The sequence below is a fragment of the Dipodomys merriami genome, unplaced genomic scaffold (genome assembly GCF_024711535.1).
Source record: "Dipodomys merriami isolate MVZ:Mamm:240054 unplaced genomic scaffold, mDipMer1.0.p SCAF_6, whole genome shotgun sequence".
In the NCBI taxonomy this organism is placed as follows: Eukaryota; Metazoa; Chordata; class Mammalia; order Rodentia; family Heteromyidae; genus Dipodomys; species Dipodomys merriami.
Window position 1 is genome coordinate 63,227,628 of NW_027206179.1, and position 19,611 is coordinate 63,247,238.

At 42.9% G+C, this 19,611-nt stretch overlaps 2 protein-coding genes across 5 annotated transcripts in view; both read right to left on the reverse strand.

The window, feature by feature from the left end:
- Nucleotides 1-8,092, reverse strand: part of Tex26 (testis expressed 26) — a 37,868-nt gene extending 29,776 nt beyond the window's left edge. For 2 of the 3 annotated variants that reach the window (XM_070003023.1, XM_070003022.1), the window contains exons 1-2: nucleotides 7,997-8,092; nucleotides 4,314-4,398 (exon numbers count right to left, since the gene is read on the reverse strand). In XM_070003023.1, coding sequence (XP_069859124.1) covers nucleotides 4,314-4,398; nucleotides 7,997-8,057 — 146 coding nt within the window. In that variant the 5' untranslated portion in view covers nucleotides 8,058-8,092. The remainder of the gene's footprint in view (nucleotides 1-4,313; nucleotides 4,399-7,996) is intronic. The other variant, XM_070003024.1, reaches the window with a different exon arrangement.
- A 6,484-nt stretch (nucleotides 8,093-14,576) lies between these two features.
- Nucleotides 14,577-19,611, reverse strand: part of Medag (mesenteric estrogen dependent adipogenesis) — a 39,594-nt gene continuing 34,559 nt past the window's right edge. For both annotated transcript variants that reach the window (XM_070003026.1, XM_070003025.1), the window contains exons 3-5: nucleotides 19,433-19,545; nucleotides 18,186-18,471; nucleotides 14,577-15,793 (exon numbers count right to left, since the gene is read on the reverse strand). In XM_070003026.1, the coding sequence (XP_069859127.1) occupies nucleotides 15,669-15,793; nucleotides 18,186-18,471; nucleotides 19,433-19,545 (524 nt within the window). In that variant the 3' untranslated portion in view covers nucleotides 14,577-15,668. The remainder of the gene's footprint in view (nucleotides 15,794-18,185; nucleotides 18,472-19,432; nucleotides 19,546-19,611) is intronic.

Genomic DNA, 19,611 nt, shown 5'->3' on the forward strand with positions numbered 1-19,611 from the left:
TGTAGATCAAATGATAGAGTGCTAGACTTGAACACAAAAGCTCAGGGACAATTCCCAGGCCTCAGAACCAGCACTTTAAACAAAAGCTGTTTATCAAAAAGTTTATATCTGGGCTGGGAAGGTGGTTCAGTGGTAGAGCACTTGCCTTGCATGCCTGAGGCCCTGGGTTTGATTCCTCAGCACCACATAAGCAAAAAGAAAAAAAGCCGGAAGTGGCTCTGTGGCTCAAGTGGTAGAGTGCTAGCCTTGAGCTGAAGAGCTGAGGGACAGCGCCCAGGCCCAGAGTTCAGGCCCCACGACCAGACCCCCCCCCCCAAAAAAAAGTTTATATCAGAAAGCATTGATTGTAATCAATGGTTCTATTTTCTTTTTTTTTTCTGCTAGACCGGGGGCTTAAACTCAGGGCTTACTTAGCCACTGTCTCTGAGCCTTTTTGGGCTCAGAGCTAGCACTCTACCACTTGAGCTACTACACCACTTCTGGCTTTTTCTGAGTAATTTATTGGAGATAAGAGTCTCATGGACTTTCCTGCCCAGGCTGGCTTTGAACCACAATCCTCAGACTTCAGCCACCTGAGTAGCCAGGATTACAGGCATGAGCCACCAGCACCTGGCTAATAGTTCTATTTCCTGAGTCCTTTTTGAGTATATAATATTAAATAAATTGTGTTTAGGCAGAAGAGTAGCTGGTAGAATCCAATAGTCACTTGTTAAGGTGTGCCTTTTGGGTAGATGTCTCAGAAATTATAATAAGATGACATGTTGTTTCATTTTGTTTTCAATAAACTTGCAGGAGTACTCTACCAAGTGATCAGAGAGAATCAGCCATTGGAAATTATCTGACTATGGCACATAACTTCAGTGTACTGAATGGCATGGCCACCCTTAGCCCTTCTCATTCACGTCCACTTATGTAAGTGAACATGTTTGTATTTTTCTGGTATGGAGTTCAAACTCAAGGCCCTAAGGTTGCTCAACTTGTTTAGCTGATACTTTACCACTTGAACCACTCTTCCAGCCCAGCTTTTTGCTGATTGTTTTTGGAGATAGAGTTTCATAGACTTTTCTGCCAGGACTAGCTTTGGACTGAGATCCTCAGGATCTCAGCCTACTGAATAGCCAGGATTACAGGGTTAAGTTACCAGCTACCAGCTTGAACAAGCTTTCCTAACACTAACATCTCTACATTGAAGAAAGGAAAATGAGCAGAAAAATACTTAATGCTCTCATGTACTCCCATCCCCAAAATAACAGCAGTCAAAACTAAATGCTCCATTAACTTCATAAAATATAGTTCCAAAATTGCCTTTTATATTTAGTAATTATTAACATTGTCAAGACATTTATTGCTTTAAGCAGTTGTGTACCAAAAATAATTGTGGTAACTCACAGTAATTGTGATAACCCACTGAACATGTTTAAAAATTAATTTCCATTAATCCAGTCAAAGAGTTGCAAAGAAGTATTATACAGGGGTCAACAAGCTACTTTCAGATATAAGCTGTATCACAGCAGAGAAAATTGATGGGGAAATTAAGTAGAAAGATTTCTAAAGGGAAGGAAAGCACTAGGAATGCAGAGACACATGTTCAAGTCCACCCTGAGTTACATGGTAAGACCCTGTCTCAAAAGCCAAGAGTTACTCAGGAGGCTGAGATCTGAAGGATCAAAGTTTGAGGCCAGCTGGGGCACAAAAAGTCTCCATGTCCAAAATAACCATTAAAAAAAACTGGGCTGGAGTTGTGGCCAGCTGAAAATGCAAGCCAAGCAAATATAAAACTCTGAGTTCAAAACCAGATACTGGTTAAGAGAAGAAGAAAATGGTGACCAAGAAAAAGGAGAGAGAAGACAATAACAACAAAATTGGTCTGGAAATGTATCTTAAGATTCTGGTTCCATTCCCAGAAAAAAAGAAGCTGGAGGATTTTTAAAGGCCTCCTGAAAAGTATTAATTTGCTAATTTAATTTTAGCTGGCTGTTGGTGGCTCATGCCTATAATCCTAGCTACTCAGAAGGCTGATATCCAAGGATCAGAGTTCAAAGCCAGCCTGGGCAGGAAAGCCCGTGAGACTCCTATCTCCCATAAACTACCCCCCCACAAACTACCCCCCCCAAAAAAGCTGAAATTGGGGCTATGGCTCAAGTGACAGAGTGCCAACTTTGAGCAAAAAAAAAAAAAAAAAAAAAACAGCTCAGGGACAGTGCCTAGGCCCTGAGTTCAAGCCCCAGGACTGACACAAACAAAAATTTATCTTAAAATGTCCATTGTTTAGGCTAGGCTAGGAGTTTTATCTCTTGAATTTAAATTTATGCTGAAAACTTTAAATATATATACATGTGAAGGCCACTGACTTAAGACTACCCAACTATCTCTTTGGCTTTGGCTCTCATCCCAAACGCTTCTTGCTCAGACAAGTACTTCTGTCTGTGCACCTGCTGTGTTCACTGCAGTTAGATGATGACTCTCCCAGTTAAGGAAGAGAATATGGCTCCCTGTGCTAGCCAGAAACCCTGAATGCAGGCACCCTGAAGGATTCTACTTTTGAAAGTCTACCAACATATCATTCTGGAGAAAGTGAATGTGAATTACTGCATCCCTTCCTTGTGCCAATCACTCTGCTAGTGGGCATACCCTGGGGCTTAAACTCAGAGCCTGGGCACTTTCCTTTAGCTTTTATATGCAAAGTTAGTGCTCTACCACTTGAGCCACACTTCTACTTCTAGCTTTTTGGTCATTAATTGGAGATAAAGAGTCACAGACTTTCCTGCCTAGGCTGGCTTTGAACTTTAATCCTCAGATTTCAGCCTCCTGGGTAGCTAGGATTACAGATGTGAAAGCTTCTGCTGGTGTTTTGAATTGTGTCTCCTGATTCCTCATCCCAGACAGGGGTCATCATTGCTATTTCTTTAAGAATAGAATAGATCTAATCCTAGCTACTCAGGAGGCTGAGATCTGAGGACCGCGGTTCAAAGCCAGCCCGGGCAGGAAAGACCGTGAGACTCCTATCTCCAATAAACCACCAGAAAACCGGAAGTGGCGCTGTAGCTCAAGTGGTAGAGCGCTCGCCTTGAGCTGAAGAGCTGAGGGACAGCGCCCAGGCCCAGAGTTCAAGCCCCACGACCGACCAAAAAAAAAAAAAAAAGAATAGAATAGATCCACTCATGGCTTCCAGCTTGTTTTGGGGAAGCAGAAATCTCAGGGGTTAGCATGGGCTTTTCACCAGCTTGAAGGAGAAAAAACACCCTGGTGTGGAAACGTTTCACAGAGCAAACACAGGCCATGAAGCCTCTTAGGCTGGTTCCATACCTGCCAGGGTCATAAGGAGAGACAGGCCACTCACTGCCAAGCTGAGCTCATACAAGCCACTGGGGCTAGGCATGTCCAACACCTTCAGCTCAGGTCTGCCTGCAGGGGGCGCTGCAAGCCAGCCTTGCAATAGCAGAGGAGTGAGTGAAGGGCGGGAGGGGGGCTTGGGGAGTGGAGAGGGGGGTTGCTTCCTCCAGCTTCCAGGATGGGATGAGTGTTGGTGACAGTGGTAAATAAGTATGTCAATTGCAGGCAAATAGAGGTAACTAGAGATCACCCTGTGGTGCCAGAGAAGCCAGGCTCCAGGCTGGAAAGGCCAAATATTGAATGTTCTCATGCATTGGGGGAGTACAGACCTAGAAAGGTAATGATGATAGCAATGGAAATCAGACAAGGTAAAGGGAGGATTATTCAGGAGGGGTAGGTGGGAGGGGCGAGGGAGAAAGGAGAGGATTCTAAGGGGTAATGAAGATCCATGTTACACACACACACACACACACACACACTGAATGTAGCATAATGAAACTCATCCAACCCTGTCTGAAAAGATGGGGGTGAGGGGAGGGAATGGGAATATGAAGGGATGAATTGGTTCAAGGGCGCTGTTGCATGTATGTCACAATGAACCCCCTCATGTTACAAATGGATGCTAACTCCGAAATGTCCTTTTAGAGTATTCATTCACCTATCCACGCGTGGATTCATTCCATAGTCATTGGCTGGTTGCCATAGAACAGGGAATGGATTGTATCCTGGGTCTCTGGTGAACCCTAAATACAGAGTTACACTAGAAACACTGATTTCCTGGGTTTCCTACGGTGGTCTGGCTGTCCTTGGGGAGAAGGAACTGTTGCCATATTTGGACCAATAGCCCTCCCCTCCCCCCACACACACATCTGAACACATGTTTTCATCCATTTCTGATGGTTTGGGATTCTGAATAATAAAAGACAAATGAGCAAAGTAAAGTTTCTGAGTCAATCCATAGGGTTCACACAAGAACGTACCGAATCGAAGCAGTCATGACTCCTCTTTTGGGTGTGAATGCCAACTTCATCGTGGTGGCATAGGAATCCCATTCTTGATCACCTACTAAAAGGGCAAAAAGATAAAAGGTCATTTGAAATGTGGCAAAGCAGGCTATTTTGATCCAAGACCATCTAACATTAAAGTAATATGGTTGGGCATGGTAGTTCATACCTGGCATCCCAACTACTGGGGAAGTGGTCAGGAAGATTGTAGTAGAAGACAAACCTAAGCAAAAAAGTTAGCAAGACCTCACCTCAACCAACAAGCTCGGCTTGATGGTACCTGTCTACAATCCAAGTTCTGCAGGAGGCTCAGGTAACAAGATCAAATCTATTTGCTCCAAGTAATAATGGTGTCTTAAGGGAAAACCCTATGGCTTATATGGAGCAGGGCTGACCTGAACTTGGTATAATGGCTTATTCTGTTACTGAACGCTATGAGAATGCTAAGGGAGAGAGGAGATTAGAGAAGTAGAGGCTGAAGTCAGGCTCTCAAGGCCAAAAGAGGAAGAGTCAGTAAAGGCCGAGAAGAACAGTCAGCCAGGTGGAAGGGGAGAGCCTAGAGTTATAAATAAAGAACAATCCCCCCCAGGGAGAGAGGGATCCCCTACAGTCCACAGTGCCTCATAGGGCTGACTGTGTGGCAGACTGTAGCAGCTGCCTGGACCTCCTGTTACTGACAAAGTGTCATCCACTTTCCTAGGAACTCAGTGGCGCCCACTAGCCAAGCCCACCCGTCTACTGTGATAGGATCTCCTGCTGTCTAGCTCCTATCTCCCTGACCAGAGTATCCACTCTGTATATACCACCCACCCTTTAGTCACATAGCAACTGTCCCACATTATCACCAGGATTGTTTTATAGCAAGTGTAGGGTGTGGAGGAGTGTGTGTCTTGAAACCATCCACTATGAATAGTAAGGGTTACCTATATACGTTTGAAATTTGAAATCATTCTATTCTGTGCATTTTAGTAATAAAATCCAGCCATTTTCTCATTTTGTAATGGTTACCTGTTACATTTTAAATACCATGAGAATTGGATTGAGATATCTATAACTTTATTTATTTATTTATTTATTTTGAGAATATGTACAGAGGAGTTACAATTACATGGGCAAGATAATGAGTACATTTCTTATCATGCATTGTTGCCTCCTCTTTGTTTCCCCTTCCCATCCCTTCCCATACTCCCCCCTCCCCCCACCCTATTTCCCCCCCCACCCCCCACCAAAGTTGTAAAGTTCGTTTTTCGACATAACTACTTGTATGTCTCATTGTTGCAATGGGTCCACCTGTATCCCTAGTTAAACGATTTGTTTTTTCCCTTCCCCTCCACAAATTATACCAACATCAAATACAGAGAAAGCATGGGTTATACCGTGAGGGAGGGACAACATAGAAATCATCTTATAAATATGTTAGAAACAATTGCATAAAAGGAAAAAAACAAAAAAAACATTTGAATACTTATCTTGGGGTTCATTCCCCTAACATCAACTTATCTGACCTTTTCTGCTTGACTCAGACATATACTAGTTATTGCAAATAAGGGAAACCATGGGACCTATGTTTCTTTGGGCCTGGCTTACTTCACTTAATATAATTTTTTCCAAGTCTTTCCATTTCCTAACAAATGGGGCAATGTCATTCTTTCTGATGGAGGCATAGAATTCCATTGTGTATATACCACAATAAACACAGCTAGCCAGGCTGGCTCACACACTTGTAATCTTAGGTCCCCAGAAGGCTGAGATCTGAGGATCACAGTTCAAAGACAGCCCAGTCCGGAAAGTTCATGGAGACTCTTATCTCCAATGAATCACTCAAAAGCTGGAAGTGGAGGTATGGCTTAAGTGGTAGAATGCTAATCTTGAGCAAAAAAAGCTCAGACAGCACTCAGGCCCCAAGTTTAAGCCCCCAGACTAGCATAAAGTAAAATAATATTAAACACAGCTGCCTAGGATCTATTGTCTCGACCCACTCATTTATCCTATTAAAATTGCTGTGTCTGTTTTGTAGTGTCTCAAGATTTTTTTTTGGCCAGTCCTGGGCTTGAGCTCAGGGCCTGAACACTGTCCTTGAGTTTCTTTTTGCTCAAGGCTAGCACTCTGCCACTTGAACCATAGTGCCACTTCCAGCTTTTTCTGCTTATGTGGTACTGAGGAATCAAACCCAGGGTTTCATGCCTGCTAGGTGAGCACTCTACCACTAAGCCATATTCCCAGACTGCGTGTCTCAATATTCTTAAAAGATGTATGCTTAGCATAGAGAGTTCTCACTAAACATTAACCATTTATGTCACCTGGATATCATTATTTTTTAACTTGGTGGTCATAGGATTTGATCTTAGAACTTAGTTACCAGGATTTGAATTCAGGGCATCAATCTATTGCTCAGTTTTATTGCTTATAGCTGGTACTCTACCACTTCAGCCATACCTCCAGCCCTGCTCCTTTCCTGGATATTTTAGAGCTGGAGTCTCTCTGACCTTTCTACTCTGACTGGCTCTGAACCATAATCATCCAGATCTCAGCTACCTGAGTGGTCACTAGTGCCTGGTTCCCCAGCACCTTCTATTGCACTGGTTATGGTCTTGCTTTTCACCTGGGCATTGGCCTAGACTATGATCCTCCTATGTTATGGTTCCTGCAGTAACTGGGATGACCTAGTTGCTTCTATTGAGATGGGCTCTTGTGAACGTTTTTGCCTGTGCTAGCTTGAAACTGTGATCTCAGCCTCTTACCTGTTTAGGTGAGACAGGTATATACCATGAGGCCCAACTATGGGTTGAAGATGAGCCTCTCAAGACTTTTGCCCAAGCTGGCCTGGAACAGGGCCCCAGGCAGCATCTGCCAGTCAATCACCTGGCCAGTATGCTCTTCCTTTGGGTGCCTATGGAGTCTTTCCTCTGCTGATCACAGGTGGATACTGGCACATGGCAGCCACGGATTGCACAATGCCTGTTCCAGGAGTGTGCAGGGACAGAACTGCCTGGCTACCTCTAGGACCTAAGGGCAAGTGTTTTTCCTCTTTCTGTGTCACCTAAGCACAAATCCATGGCTTCCTTTTGTTCTCAAATGATTAGACATCAGAGACGGTTCATTATTGCCAACAGAAAGGCCATGGAAGGGGATGTCTGCTGAGACAACACAGCAATCATGCCACTAGTGTCCCAGTTACCGTGGATGTCCCTGTACAGCCACACAAAGCTGAGCTGGGAAACTCGAAGTCTCTGGCAGCAGCATCAGAGGGCATCACCTACAGAAGGAATCTCAGAACTGCCCAGGCAAAGACTGTCTAAATCCCGCAGCTCACAGTCTCTGCTGCTGCAGCCAGGTGGGGGTCCGATCTCTGCTGCAAAAAGGGAGAAGCTCCTTCTGCCTTCTGCTGCATCCTGGTCCCCATGGGTCCCCCCATTTCTTTGCTGCTTAGCAGACCCAATGGGGATAGGACTCCAGCCCAGCCAGCTCTGGTCTAGCTTCTCCGTGTCTGTCCCTTTCGTTCCCTTTGATCTGTTGGAAAGGCCCTGCCAAGAACACCCTCAGTCTCTCTGACTTCCCATCCCCGAGAGGCAGAGCCCTTAAAGAAGGAAGCCCCGGTGGCTGCCCAGTACCCTTCCCCAGGAAAGCCCCCATCAGACAGGCAGGGACCGCAGTCTTACTTGGCTGGAGCTTGCGAGCGCCCTCAGAGAGGCTCTTGGCCTTGGGCTCAGGCTGAGTCATCCTGCCCCAAAGTCCAGATAAAGATTCCACCCGACTGGACCGGAACAGCGCACTGTGAGAGCGGTGCTTTGTGACGCGTCGCCATGGAGACGGGGGGGGGTGGATTCCCTCCTGCCCAGGCTCCGCCCACCCCACCCTGACTTGGGTGGCTGAAGCCAAGGGATGGTTATCCTTGCGGGCCGTTCTTGCAATGAGCTTCCCTCACCTTTGCCTTGTGAACTGGGGAAAGAGGAGCAAAAAGTGCAAGAAAATGAGCAAAGAAAGAATCGTGGGAGACTTTCCACTGCTAATTTTCACCCGCTCCAGACCTTTCAGCTTAAGCAAATGTGGGCACATAGTCATGGGTCCAAGCAAGAGGAAGTTAAAGAAAAAAATACCACACGTGATGTGGCTGAGGGAGAGTGAAGTGTTTCTGTGATGGTACGTGTTGTCCAAACAGGTCATCCTGTGCCTTGGTCAGCTGTGGGGTACTGCAAGGAAATGCCTAAAGCGGGCTATATAGGAAGTGGAGAAAGGCGTGGTTTGACTTCCGGTTTTAGAGGCAATCCAGAGCCACTCCTGGATCTCATGACCTCATGGCTGGGAAGGCCATGGTGGAAGTGGGCACCAGAAACAGTGATCACATCTGGCGACAAGATGCAAAGAAAAAAGAGGAAGAGACCCAGGTCCTGCAGAGCACCCACTATGGCCCACTGGGTCCCTGAAAATCAACAGCACCTCCCAAGGGCAGCACTCAAGAGATCCACCCCATGGCCTTTTGGGAGACACTGCCCAGATTGAAACCATAGCATCTCAATTTAAGAAATCAGAGAGGGTGCCAGGCACTGGTTGCTCACACCTAGCTACCCCAGGTACCTGAAATCAGGAAGATGGAGGTTTGAAGCCAGCATAGACAAAAAAAAAAAAAAAAAAAAATCCACAAGCCAATTAATCTAGCCAAAAGATGGGATGAATGCATGGTTAGTACACACACACACACACACACACACACACACACACACACACACACACACACACAAATATGATTCATTTCGCCAGGCCACGTTCCTGTCACCTACTATTGTACTTTAAAATTGCCAGCCACAGCCATGGACTCAAATACATCTTCCACCCCTGTATGGCAGTTACTACCAGAGGGGGACAGTCTTTGAGCTTTGTATTATTGCCAATACTTGGTATTTCGACACACAGGAGGTGCTTAGTAATTACAGAATGACTAGAACACAGCTCTCAGTCACTCTTGTGAAAAGAAGACAGGAAATGCACCTTGAACTCTGCTGGTGACATGTTTAGGAAGCAATTTACAACATCTCCTTGTCTTGCACTGGCCCCTCAGTGGGCTGCAAAATGTAGCTAAGAAAAAGAATCTCAGGAGCATCTTTGCATTGGAGAGCTAAATTAGAATTTTCTGAGGGCAAAGTCTCATCCACATACTCCAAGGAATATACCATTTTTTAGATACTCAAAAGTTTAAAGCTATGAATGGTGGAACACATCAGGAGGCCCAGACTTCTGCCAATGTTATTAAAAGCAATGACTCTAAAAAAGGATTTAGTAGTGGCAGCTAAATTAAGAAAGTAACATCCAATAGCAGATTAACTGTCTGGAAATGGTAGGGCTAATTAGCATAGCATAATTTAAGAGAAATACATTTTTAAAACATGGCAGCAGTTTCTATAGAGTTTTAACTGTGAATTCTTATTAATATCTTGCATTTGGCTCCTCTTCTGAAAGCTGAAATGAGGAGTTATGTACTGAGTGGAGTGAGAGCCAGAACAGGTCTTTGTGGCTTTCTCCCCCAGAGGGTCCTGTCTCCTTAACTATTAAATGAGTACTGAGGAAACTGGGTTTTAGATTCTCTAGTCTCGAGTTAGGTCTAGCCATTTGTCCCCTAATGGAGATATGGTAAAGGGCAGAGAAAGGGTAATTTATTACATGGCAGCGATTTAGTTCATCTTCCGCTATCTTTAGGGATACAGTCATTGGCTTCAGGTTAATAGGGAGAATTGTGGGCAGGGGGTAAGAAAGGTATGGGTAGTTGAAACAGCCATAGGTATGGCCCGGGTGACCATTAGCACAGCTTCAGTCTCTGAAGGGCTTATAGAGAAGTTATCACTTTTACTGGAATGGATCAAGAACAAGGTAATCTCCTGAGTTTTGGGTTGTTTTCTTTGAGATGATAGGAAGGCATTGTCTGTTTGAGAGGCAGTTTGCCTCCACACAAGCTCTTATCTGCATCTTCTCTTTCCTTCTGAATCTTCTCTTTCCTCCTGTACACAAGGTGAGGACAAAGAGACTGCAGCACAGAATAGCTCAGCTCAGAGGGCACAGATACAAAGTTGGGGGACTTTTAGTTAATTTCAGGACCCAGTTAAAACATCCTTTAAGTTGCCTCTTAGACTACGGTCCACATGGCTGGGCTGTGACACTGACAATCTTGACAATAACTTATCAACATTGAGCCACACAAACACAAGATACTCTTCTGTCTGGTTGCATTTTTGGTGTTTATTATTTTACACAGTTTTACTTCTGGTTCTGTGCTTAATTGGAGATAAGAGTCTCAGAGACTTTCCTGCTGGAGCTGGCTTTAAAATGTAATCCTCAGAACTTTCCCTCGTGAGTAGCTGGGATTAAGCCAACGGTGTTCAGCTTAATATTATTTATTGAAATGAGAGAGGAATAGCCAAGTTCATAGGCCAAAGGTGATAAGCAAGTAGGGAGCATCAGAAGCCACAAGACAGAGCAGAGGGTCCAAGGAAGAGAAGGTATATTTGTGAGAACTTAGACTCGGAGTAAGTCAGGTGGACTGAGCTGCAGCATTTCAACAAAGTTCCTAGGTAATTCACAGAACGGGAGATGGGTTACTGTGGGCAGACCTACAGCCTTCCCACAGCAGCCTCTGTACCATCAAGAATGCATCACAACTACAGAAGCTCAGGCCTCACCCAGAGCACCTGAACCAGAGTCTACTCTCTAACAGACATCCAGAAGAGTCCTATATATGTCCTATATATAAGTCCTATATATAGAACATTGCCTCTAGTAATAAGAAAGGTATCTCCTCAGTAAGAGGGGGAATAGGAAGGAGTCAGTGAGATCCAAGAGCAAGTTCATGGAGGATGCATGAGAAATTCACCAGTGGCTGCTTCCAAAAGCTTAAAAGAGGTCTAAACCAATCTACAGTGATCTGCAGCAGCTTTAGGTGTGAACATACTGAAAAAGTTTCTCTGCCTTGGTTCTTTAAAAAAATGTTTATTACGTTTAAGTAGTTGTGCGTAGGGGTCAGTTTATGAGTATAATGCATCTTGATCAATGTAACTACTTTCATCACTCTTCCTTAGATTGTTATACTTTAGATAAAGTCTTTCCTTTTCTTTCTTTCATTCTCTCTCTCTCTCTTTTTCCTTTCTTTCTTCTTTCTTTTTTAGTGCTGGGACTGCAGCTTGAACTCAGGGCCTCAGCACTGTCCCTGAGCATTTGTGCTCAAGACTTATGTTCTACTATTTAAGCCACATCTACACTTCTAGCTTTGTGGTGGTTAATCAGAGATAAAAATCTCACAGACTTTCTTGCCTGGGCTGACTTTAAATCTCAATTCTCAGATCTCAACCTCCTGAATAGCTACAATTATAACCACTGGCACCAGGTAAGCCTTTCTAATACTATGTAGTATGCAGTGCTTTCAAACATTCTGGTGTTAAACCAAAAAACCTACTTGTCCTGTCTATTATGTGTACATATCTTAAGACATTTTTCTCAATATTCTAAACTAAGATTCTCCAGAGTAACAACTAATTAGAAATCTGTCATCTATCTATCTATCTATCTATCTATCTATCTATCTATCTATCTATCTATCTATCTATCTATCTATCCATTTTAACTAATTAAATCACACAGTGGGGAAGTTGGCAATCTATTGAGCAGCCAGGATGTTGAAGACTCAGTTAAGGGCCTACATGCTGTGGCTTGCATGCAATCACTCTGTGTACAAAGAATTCACTCTTGCTGGGGAAGTTAAGATCTCATTGTATTTGCTCCCATAATTGACTGAAACAGGCCCACCCACCTTAGCGAAGGCTATCTGCCTTATTCAAAATCCTTCATTAAAATGCTCATCCAGCAATACCTTGGCTGAAATACCCAGGATAATGGCCAAATATCTGGATGCTGTAGTCCATCCAGGTGGTCACATAAAATTAGCCACCATAGATGTAGATCTTCCTGAAGCCCATAGGTCACCACTGTCATGAAGAAAGGTATTGGGCAAGTACTCTCAGAATAATATTATCATCTTATGGAAAACTCCAGAGGGGTGAAGAAAGCTATAATCTCTATTTCATTAGGACAATCTATTTCTAAGGTGCTAGATTCTAAGATCTTCCAACTTGCTACTCATCAAATTTATATGTCAATCAAATAAAGTCATAAGAGCAATTTCAGACTATCGAGCCTATCAAAGCAGCATAGATCTTAAATGTGACATTCTGGATGGTCCCCACTTTCACTGATTCTCCTTCTTTCTTCTTTGGACTCATCAGAAGTGAACCATGGCAGGGCGCTGGGAATTACCAATGCCAGTCAGGTCTACATAAGGAGCAGAAACACTCATTTTACATTTACTACACACACACACACACACACACACACACACACACACACGCACACACACGCACGCACGCACGCACGCACACACACATGCACATGCTCTTTTATTCAAAGTAATTTATTTTAATGATACTACTACTTAAAGCATTTTTGAAATTCTTTAGAAACTCCGTCTTGAAGCTGACACACACATTCTTCTTTCTCTAGTGGGGAACATAATTTTGCTCTTTGGAGATAGATTATTTAAAACCATAAAAAAAAAGTTCATTTGAGCTGAACATAAGATTAGGTGATCATTTTGAGCAAAGTTATCTTGTAGCCAAAAAATCAAATTCTGACCACAAGGAAAAAATAATGTCTTCATTGTTTAAATAATTTCTAGACTTCTAATTCCCTGGAGTAAATTCATAGTTTCTGGATAAATCATTTGGATAAATCAGTCATCATATATTTGTTTTATCATTTTTCACTCAAACTACATCACAGGTGCCCTTAATACTTCCCCTTTTGAATTTCTCTTACAGCATAGTATGTTATTGTTCTTATTAACTTGTATGTTAGTCTTTTTTATATTTATATTTTAAATTTGGTACTAGAGATTGAGCCCAAGACCTTGTTCATAGCTCAGCACACTGACCTATAGCCTCCGGGGTTTTGTTTGTTTTTTAAATAAGATTAGAGTCTCCATGAAAGCCAATGTCATGTTTGGGCATTGCTATCTGCCAGCATCTACTTTTAGGCATACAGTGTGTTGAATGAGTTGGATGAATGAGTTGGGTGAATGGAAAAATTGCTTAGGTCATTGTTGTGCATCAGAAAACAGTTTCTGCTACTATCTCAAAATACTCGAGGCTGGGTACTTTCCAAAGGAAAGAGATACATTTTGGTTCTGAAACCCAAGAGCCTGGTGCTGGCTTTTTCTCAGCTTCTTGAGCAGCTCCTGCTGGTGGAGACCTTGCAGGGAATTGAGGTGGTACAGGGAATTCCATGGAGAGTCAGAGCAAGCTTGCTGACTTGGGTCTCTCTTCTCATTAAGCCCTTAATAACATCATGAGGGCTCAATCATTGTAGACCTCTCTGATCCGAGTTACCTTCCAAAAGGCCACTTCTGAATACCATTAACAGATGACTTTCAAGATCAAGTTTCAGCATGAATTTTGGTAGAAACAAACTAATCACAGTGTTATCTGACAAATTTCTATTGATCTTAAGCTGCTAAAATATCCACATAAAGCCAATATCCAGACTGTTTTATCCAGCATGGTCTGTGCTAAATTTTGTGTCCATTTTATAGATTTCCTAATCTCATGGTTTGGGGTTTTTTTTTGTAATATCTGCTATAAAAATACATGAGCAACCATGCATAGTTCCTGGTAGGTGGTTGATAAATGTTTGCTGAATTCACATTGAATGAATGAATTCATTTGTTTCAGAGACAACTAAAGTTTTTAATGATGAAAGAAATGCCCTAACTCTTTATTCCTGGGGTGACTACTATGGTTTTTCTCAGTTCAGCTACTTAGTTGTAAAACATTGTTAGTTTTGTGAATAGAAATTCTGTTTTGTTAGAGAAACATTTAATACTTCATGTCCACCTAAGGTTTGCTTGCACTGATATAAAGCTTATTGTCAGCACATTTATTGAATAATGCATTTTTAAATTGAACAATGGATGTTTATTCTCTTCTGTTACTGAGTAACATTTCTCTCCTCTTTTCTGAAAGATAATCAAATTTTGTTTTCTTCCTCCAAATACTTCATGGCCTTGTTCTTCAAAAGACTATTCTGGAGAAAGTGGCTTCAGAAACCACAATTTTTATTATAAGTGAGTGACAAGACACATACAACACCCACAAACCAAAAGTCACCAATCACACAGACCTAGGGTCACAAATTTAATCAAGTCTATTTTGAATACTAAGAAACGTTTTAATTGTGCAAATATACTATATAACACTTCAAATATGGATGGCAGGATCATCGGCAGAGCTATCAAACTGTATAATACAGGAATATGTTTTTAATGATAGAAAATACCCATAAAGCTACCTCATTATGAGCATACGTAGTGATTCATTTGTGCAAGCTTTCATATGGAGATTGGAGAAATTTCTTTTTCTCTGGAAGAATTCCACTGTGGCTATGAGGTGGAAACACACTGATGTAGCAATGAATTATGGTAATGACACAGCCTTCTTCTATTTTTCTTTTCATGTTAGCATTGCTGGGAACATATTTTAAATGCCCAAGTGTCTCGATGTGCTGTCAAGATGGAGGACTCTGCCATGTGCAGTGTGGATTCTCCCCTGTCACAGACTGTTAGTACCCCACCTGGTTTCATTCTTCAGTGGGCAGAATGTGAAGGAGGATGCCAATCAGGGTTCACATTTCAGGCAGTAGGAAACAAGGTTACGATCCTAGCAACCTGGGCAGTCCTCCAATAAACCTGATGTTGAGTGTTTCTCAGAAGGGTTCACATAAACGTGATGAAAGATCTCATCATTTGTCTTTTGTCCTAAGGGAAAAATAGTGATGTTGGCCCAAATTTTCTAGGCTTGGGGATGAACAAGCATCTCCAAAGTGAAGTGCCACACCCCAACTTATAAAACATCACAGGTCGACATCCAAGACAGACACCTCCTACAGAGGCCCCCAGGAATGCTCTCAGAGGGCCATGGCTAACCAAGATGGCAGAATGTTCTGTTCCTCCTGTCTCTTTGAAGAAGTGTTGAAATAGAGGAACCTTGTACCCCTCTCAAGCCATGTAGCCAAAGCCTTTTCATCCTGGTAACCATAACATAGAAGGAAACTAGCTATACCCAGCCTGCCAGGCCACCATGCCCAGGAAAACTGAAGATTAGTCTCTCCATGGAAGCCATAGGGAGAAGGAGGAGACCACAAGGGGGCGAATGTGCCTGTCTCCTTTCAGCTCCCTCCCCTCTACCTGTATTGTGGCTAAGGCCTGGTATGCAGGGGTGAAAGCAAGAATGTTCTGTCCAATCAGATAAATGGGTTGGGTGTCTCATCAGATTCCAAAACACTTGGAAATGGTAATTCTGCCAAAAGAGGCTCTGTCAGAGATGATCTGGGTGACAGATTGCAGTTAAAAACGTCATCTATTGAACCTACAAAACAGTAAATAAAGCAATCATTATTACCAACAAAACAAACCCCCAAAATGCCTTTAACACTCATGCAACATAGCCATCCAATAATTAGTAGAGAATCCTGGTTTCCAAAAAAAACTTAAAAATGTGACTAAACAAAATGTGCTGCTTTTTTGCTCATCTGTGGGATGTGATTGTCACTTGCTTCCCTGTAGGCTGTAGATCTACAGCTCTACAGCTTCCTAGAGAGCAAAAGGCTCACATTTGGGGAGCAGATATTTTGAAGGGGCTAGAGCTAGGTTACCAGCCTTGGCAGCCTACCCTGGCTACCAAGCCTACCCTGGCTCTAAGACCTACCTGCTAGGCAACAGGTACACCATGTCATTTGTGACATCTTCCAAGAAGGCTCCTGTCCCATTACTCTAGAACCCAAGGGGCTCCAGATCTGGCTCTGAGGGAACATTCTAGCAAGCATGGCCAACTTCACAGAGGCTTCATGGTCATCTCATCGTGGGTGAGCCCGTGAAACAGAAAACATCCCAGGCTGCTGTAGCCAGTGGGTAAGGCTGAGGATATCAGAAAAGGATCCAGCAAGTATGACCTTACTGTTGAAGGGGATACTAATCTCCCCCATTCCAAAAAAAACCCAAAAGGATCTGTCATGGGGTAGGGCAGGGCATCTCTGAGAGAAAGAAGAGGAAGAGGATAGAAGAGTAGAGAGGAAGGAGGAGGAGAAGGAGGGGAGAAAAGAGAAAGAAAAGAAAGGAAGGAGCAATACAAGAGGGATAAGAAAGAAAAAAAGGAGGGAAAAGAAAAGATTCAGTGGTCTTTCCTTTTAAACTTGTTTATATTTTCTGACATAGCAATTATATTGTTATCTTATTACATTTTTCCCAGAGAAAGCTAAGACAACATTGAGTGACAAACAGACAGACTTACTCTGGAAGGTGGGGTGGGACAGAAAGAGAGTGGAGGGAAGAGACAGAATTGGAGAAAGATAGAAACAGAGAGAGTGACCAAGAGGGAGGGGAGAGACAGATTCAGAAAGAGAGAGAGTCAGGGACAGATGGAAAGAAATGGATAGACATTGACAGAATGGGGAAAGGATGGAAGGCAAGCAGGGAGGGAGAGAGCAAGAGATAAAAGGAGAGGGGGAAAAAGGAAGGAGACAGGGAGAGAGAGAGAGAATGAGAATACAAAATAGCTGTGTAAGCATGTGTGTCACACACACTGGAAGTGACTATCACTAAACACAAGTAATAAAGATTGTGTTTTACATCTGTATATTGAGCCCTTTGCAGGTTCACAGACTGCTGGGTTCCTGCAATTAAAAACCAGAGTCCTGAACCGGGGCGGCTGCTAGCCTGAGACAGAGATTGCTGCTCCGCCAAACACACATCCAGACAAGACGTGATCTGCGCCATCTGCCTGAGCCGCATGGATATCAAAACCAAGAAGCTGCCATATGTCATTTATCGTTGCTTAAATGAGTCCTCCTCCAGACTTTTTCTTCTGTGGTCTTGCATGATCGGAGAGCCTTTCCACACACTGTTAAAGATAGATGCCTCGACCATGTGCTCCTCCCTGACTTATGGCTTCAGTGATATTCTGCTGGCCAGAATATACACATGTAGGGGACTCAGTGTTCTTTTAAAATACGTCAAACTTAACCATACCGAAATGAACATGAATCCTTATTTGAATGAACAACTTTTAAGATTATGTTCTGGGTATACCACACGATATGATTGCTATGTCAGGAAACGTAAACAAGCTGAAAAGGAAAGCTCACTGTGTCTTTTCTTTTTCTTTTCCCTCTGGTGTGGCTCCTTCCTTTCTTTTTCCTTTCTTTTTTTTCTCCCCTCCTCCTCTTCCTCCTTCCCTTTACTTCCCCATCCTCTTCTTCTTCCCTTTCCTGTGTCTAACTCTGTCTCTCTGTAGTTTGAACTCAGGGCCTCACACTTGTTGGGCTGTTTCTCTATCACGTGAGACACATCTCCAGCCTGGCTTTTTGCTGATTATTTTGGAAATGGAGTGCCAGTGACTTTATCTGCCCAGACTGGTTTTAATCACAATCCTCTGGATCTCAGTTTTCTGAATAGCTAAGATTACTTGCATGAGCCTTTAGCACCAGATTCCTCTCTCTTTAACACTGGCTCTTGCTATGTTGTCAAGGCTGATCTTGAACTCCTGTGCTCAGGCTACCCTCCTGCTTTGGCTGGGACCACAAGTATGCAACACCATACCTTTGGGGTTATGCTTTCCAATTCTTTCTGAATTGTGTGATATATTTCTTTTCTGACCTCTGAGCTCTCCAGCTGATAGAATCGCTACTCCTCATACATTACACCCTCTCTCTTCCAGGCTTTGTCATGGCAATCTGCACTGTCCCTGAGAAATTTGTACATACCTCTAGAAGTTACACTGAATTTCCGGTCAGAGAAACTGCTCCTTCGGATTAAAGGTTCACTCATTTTTTCCAGGAATAACTTAATTGTCTCCTTCTTTTCAGGTCTTGTACTTGACAGATTCAAGACCTTCCCATTCACCTTCACAGTGGAATTGCTGAGCCCAAACCAATAGAAGAAATCAAATAAAGCATCAGCCTTGAATTCATATGCAAAGCTCAGATTTTCTCCATGAATCACCTCAGTTCCTGGAGGGAAAAAATTCACCACTACTTCTTGAAAATCAAACTGGAAGAAAAGAGAAGCATTTCATTGATCTGTGGAAATGATTATCATGTCAACGTTGTAGAATTAACTACTACCCCAAATATCCAAAGTACTCCCCATTTTTTCCCTTGCACTCTCTCAAATTTTTGAAGCTGTTGTCTTTATGTTTGTAAAAGGAAAACAAAATAAAACAAAACTGCATCTTTGCTTTTCCAACCATACCTATTTGAGATAAAATTATGCTTATTCCCACCCCATTTTAAATAAGTTGCTAGAGGCTGTCCAATTAACTGATGACAATGATGACACTAATAAACAAAATGTCAGATATGGTAAAGTCCCTCTTTATCTATGGTTTTACTTTCTATAATTTCACTGGCCCACATCTGAAAATACAAACCAGAAAGTTCCAGAAAGAAATAGTCTGTACATTTTAAATAATTCTTATTACTGCATATGGTTATAGTTATTCTAACTTATGATTGGTTATGGTTAACCTCTGACTGACCCCACTTTCTAAATAAAACTGGGAGCTGGGGGCAGGTAGTTCACACCTGTAATCCTAGCTACTCAGAAGGCTGAGATCTGAGGATTATGACTCAAAGCCTGCCTGGGCCAGAAAGTCTGTGAAACTCTTATCTTCAACCACCCAAAATCTAGAAGTGAAACTGTGACTCTAGTGGTAGAGTGCTAGCCTTGAGCAAAAAAAAAAAGTCAGGGACAATGCTCAGGCCCTGAGTTCAAGCCCCAGGACTGGACATACATAGATAGATACATACATACATAAATATGAATAAATAAAACTGTCTTGCATCTATAAGTAGAGGAAAAGCTAGTATACATAAAGGTTCACTAATATCTATGGTGCCAGGTATCCATGGGCCATCTTGTTGGGTAAAGATTCAAGAAATACAGTCCTTGGATGAACAGCACAGACCCCTTGCATGTGGCCCACAGCCCTGGATTCAGTAGCTAAGCTGACCTGAAGTCGGTAACTTTCTCCAATCACGGAGGAGATGACCATGTCCATCCCCTGCTCCAGCTGTCTTCTTATCTTGGGATGCCTTGTGTTCACAAGAAACGCGTATGTCCTTTCTAGAATCAACAAGCAGAATTCAGCAAGAAGTGTGCACATGACATGCATGTGCTTCTGAGGATTTA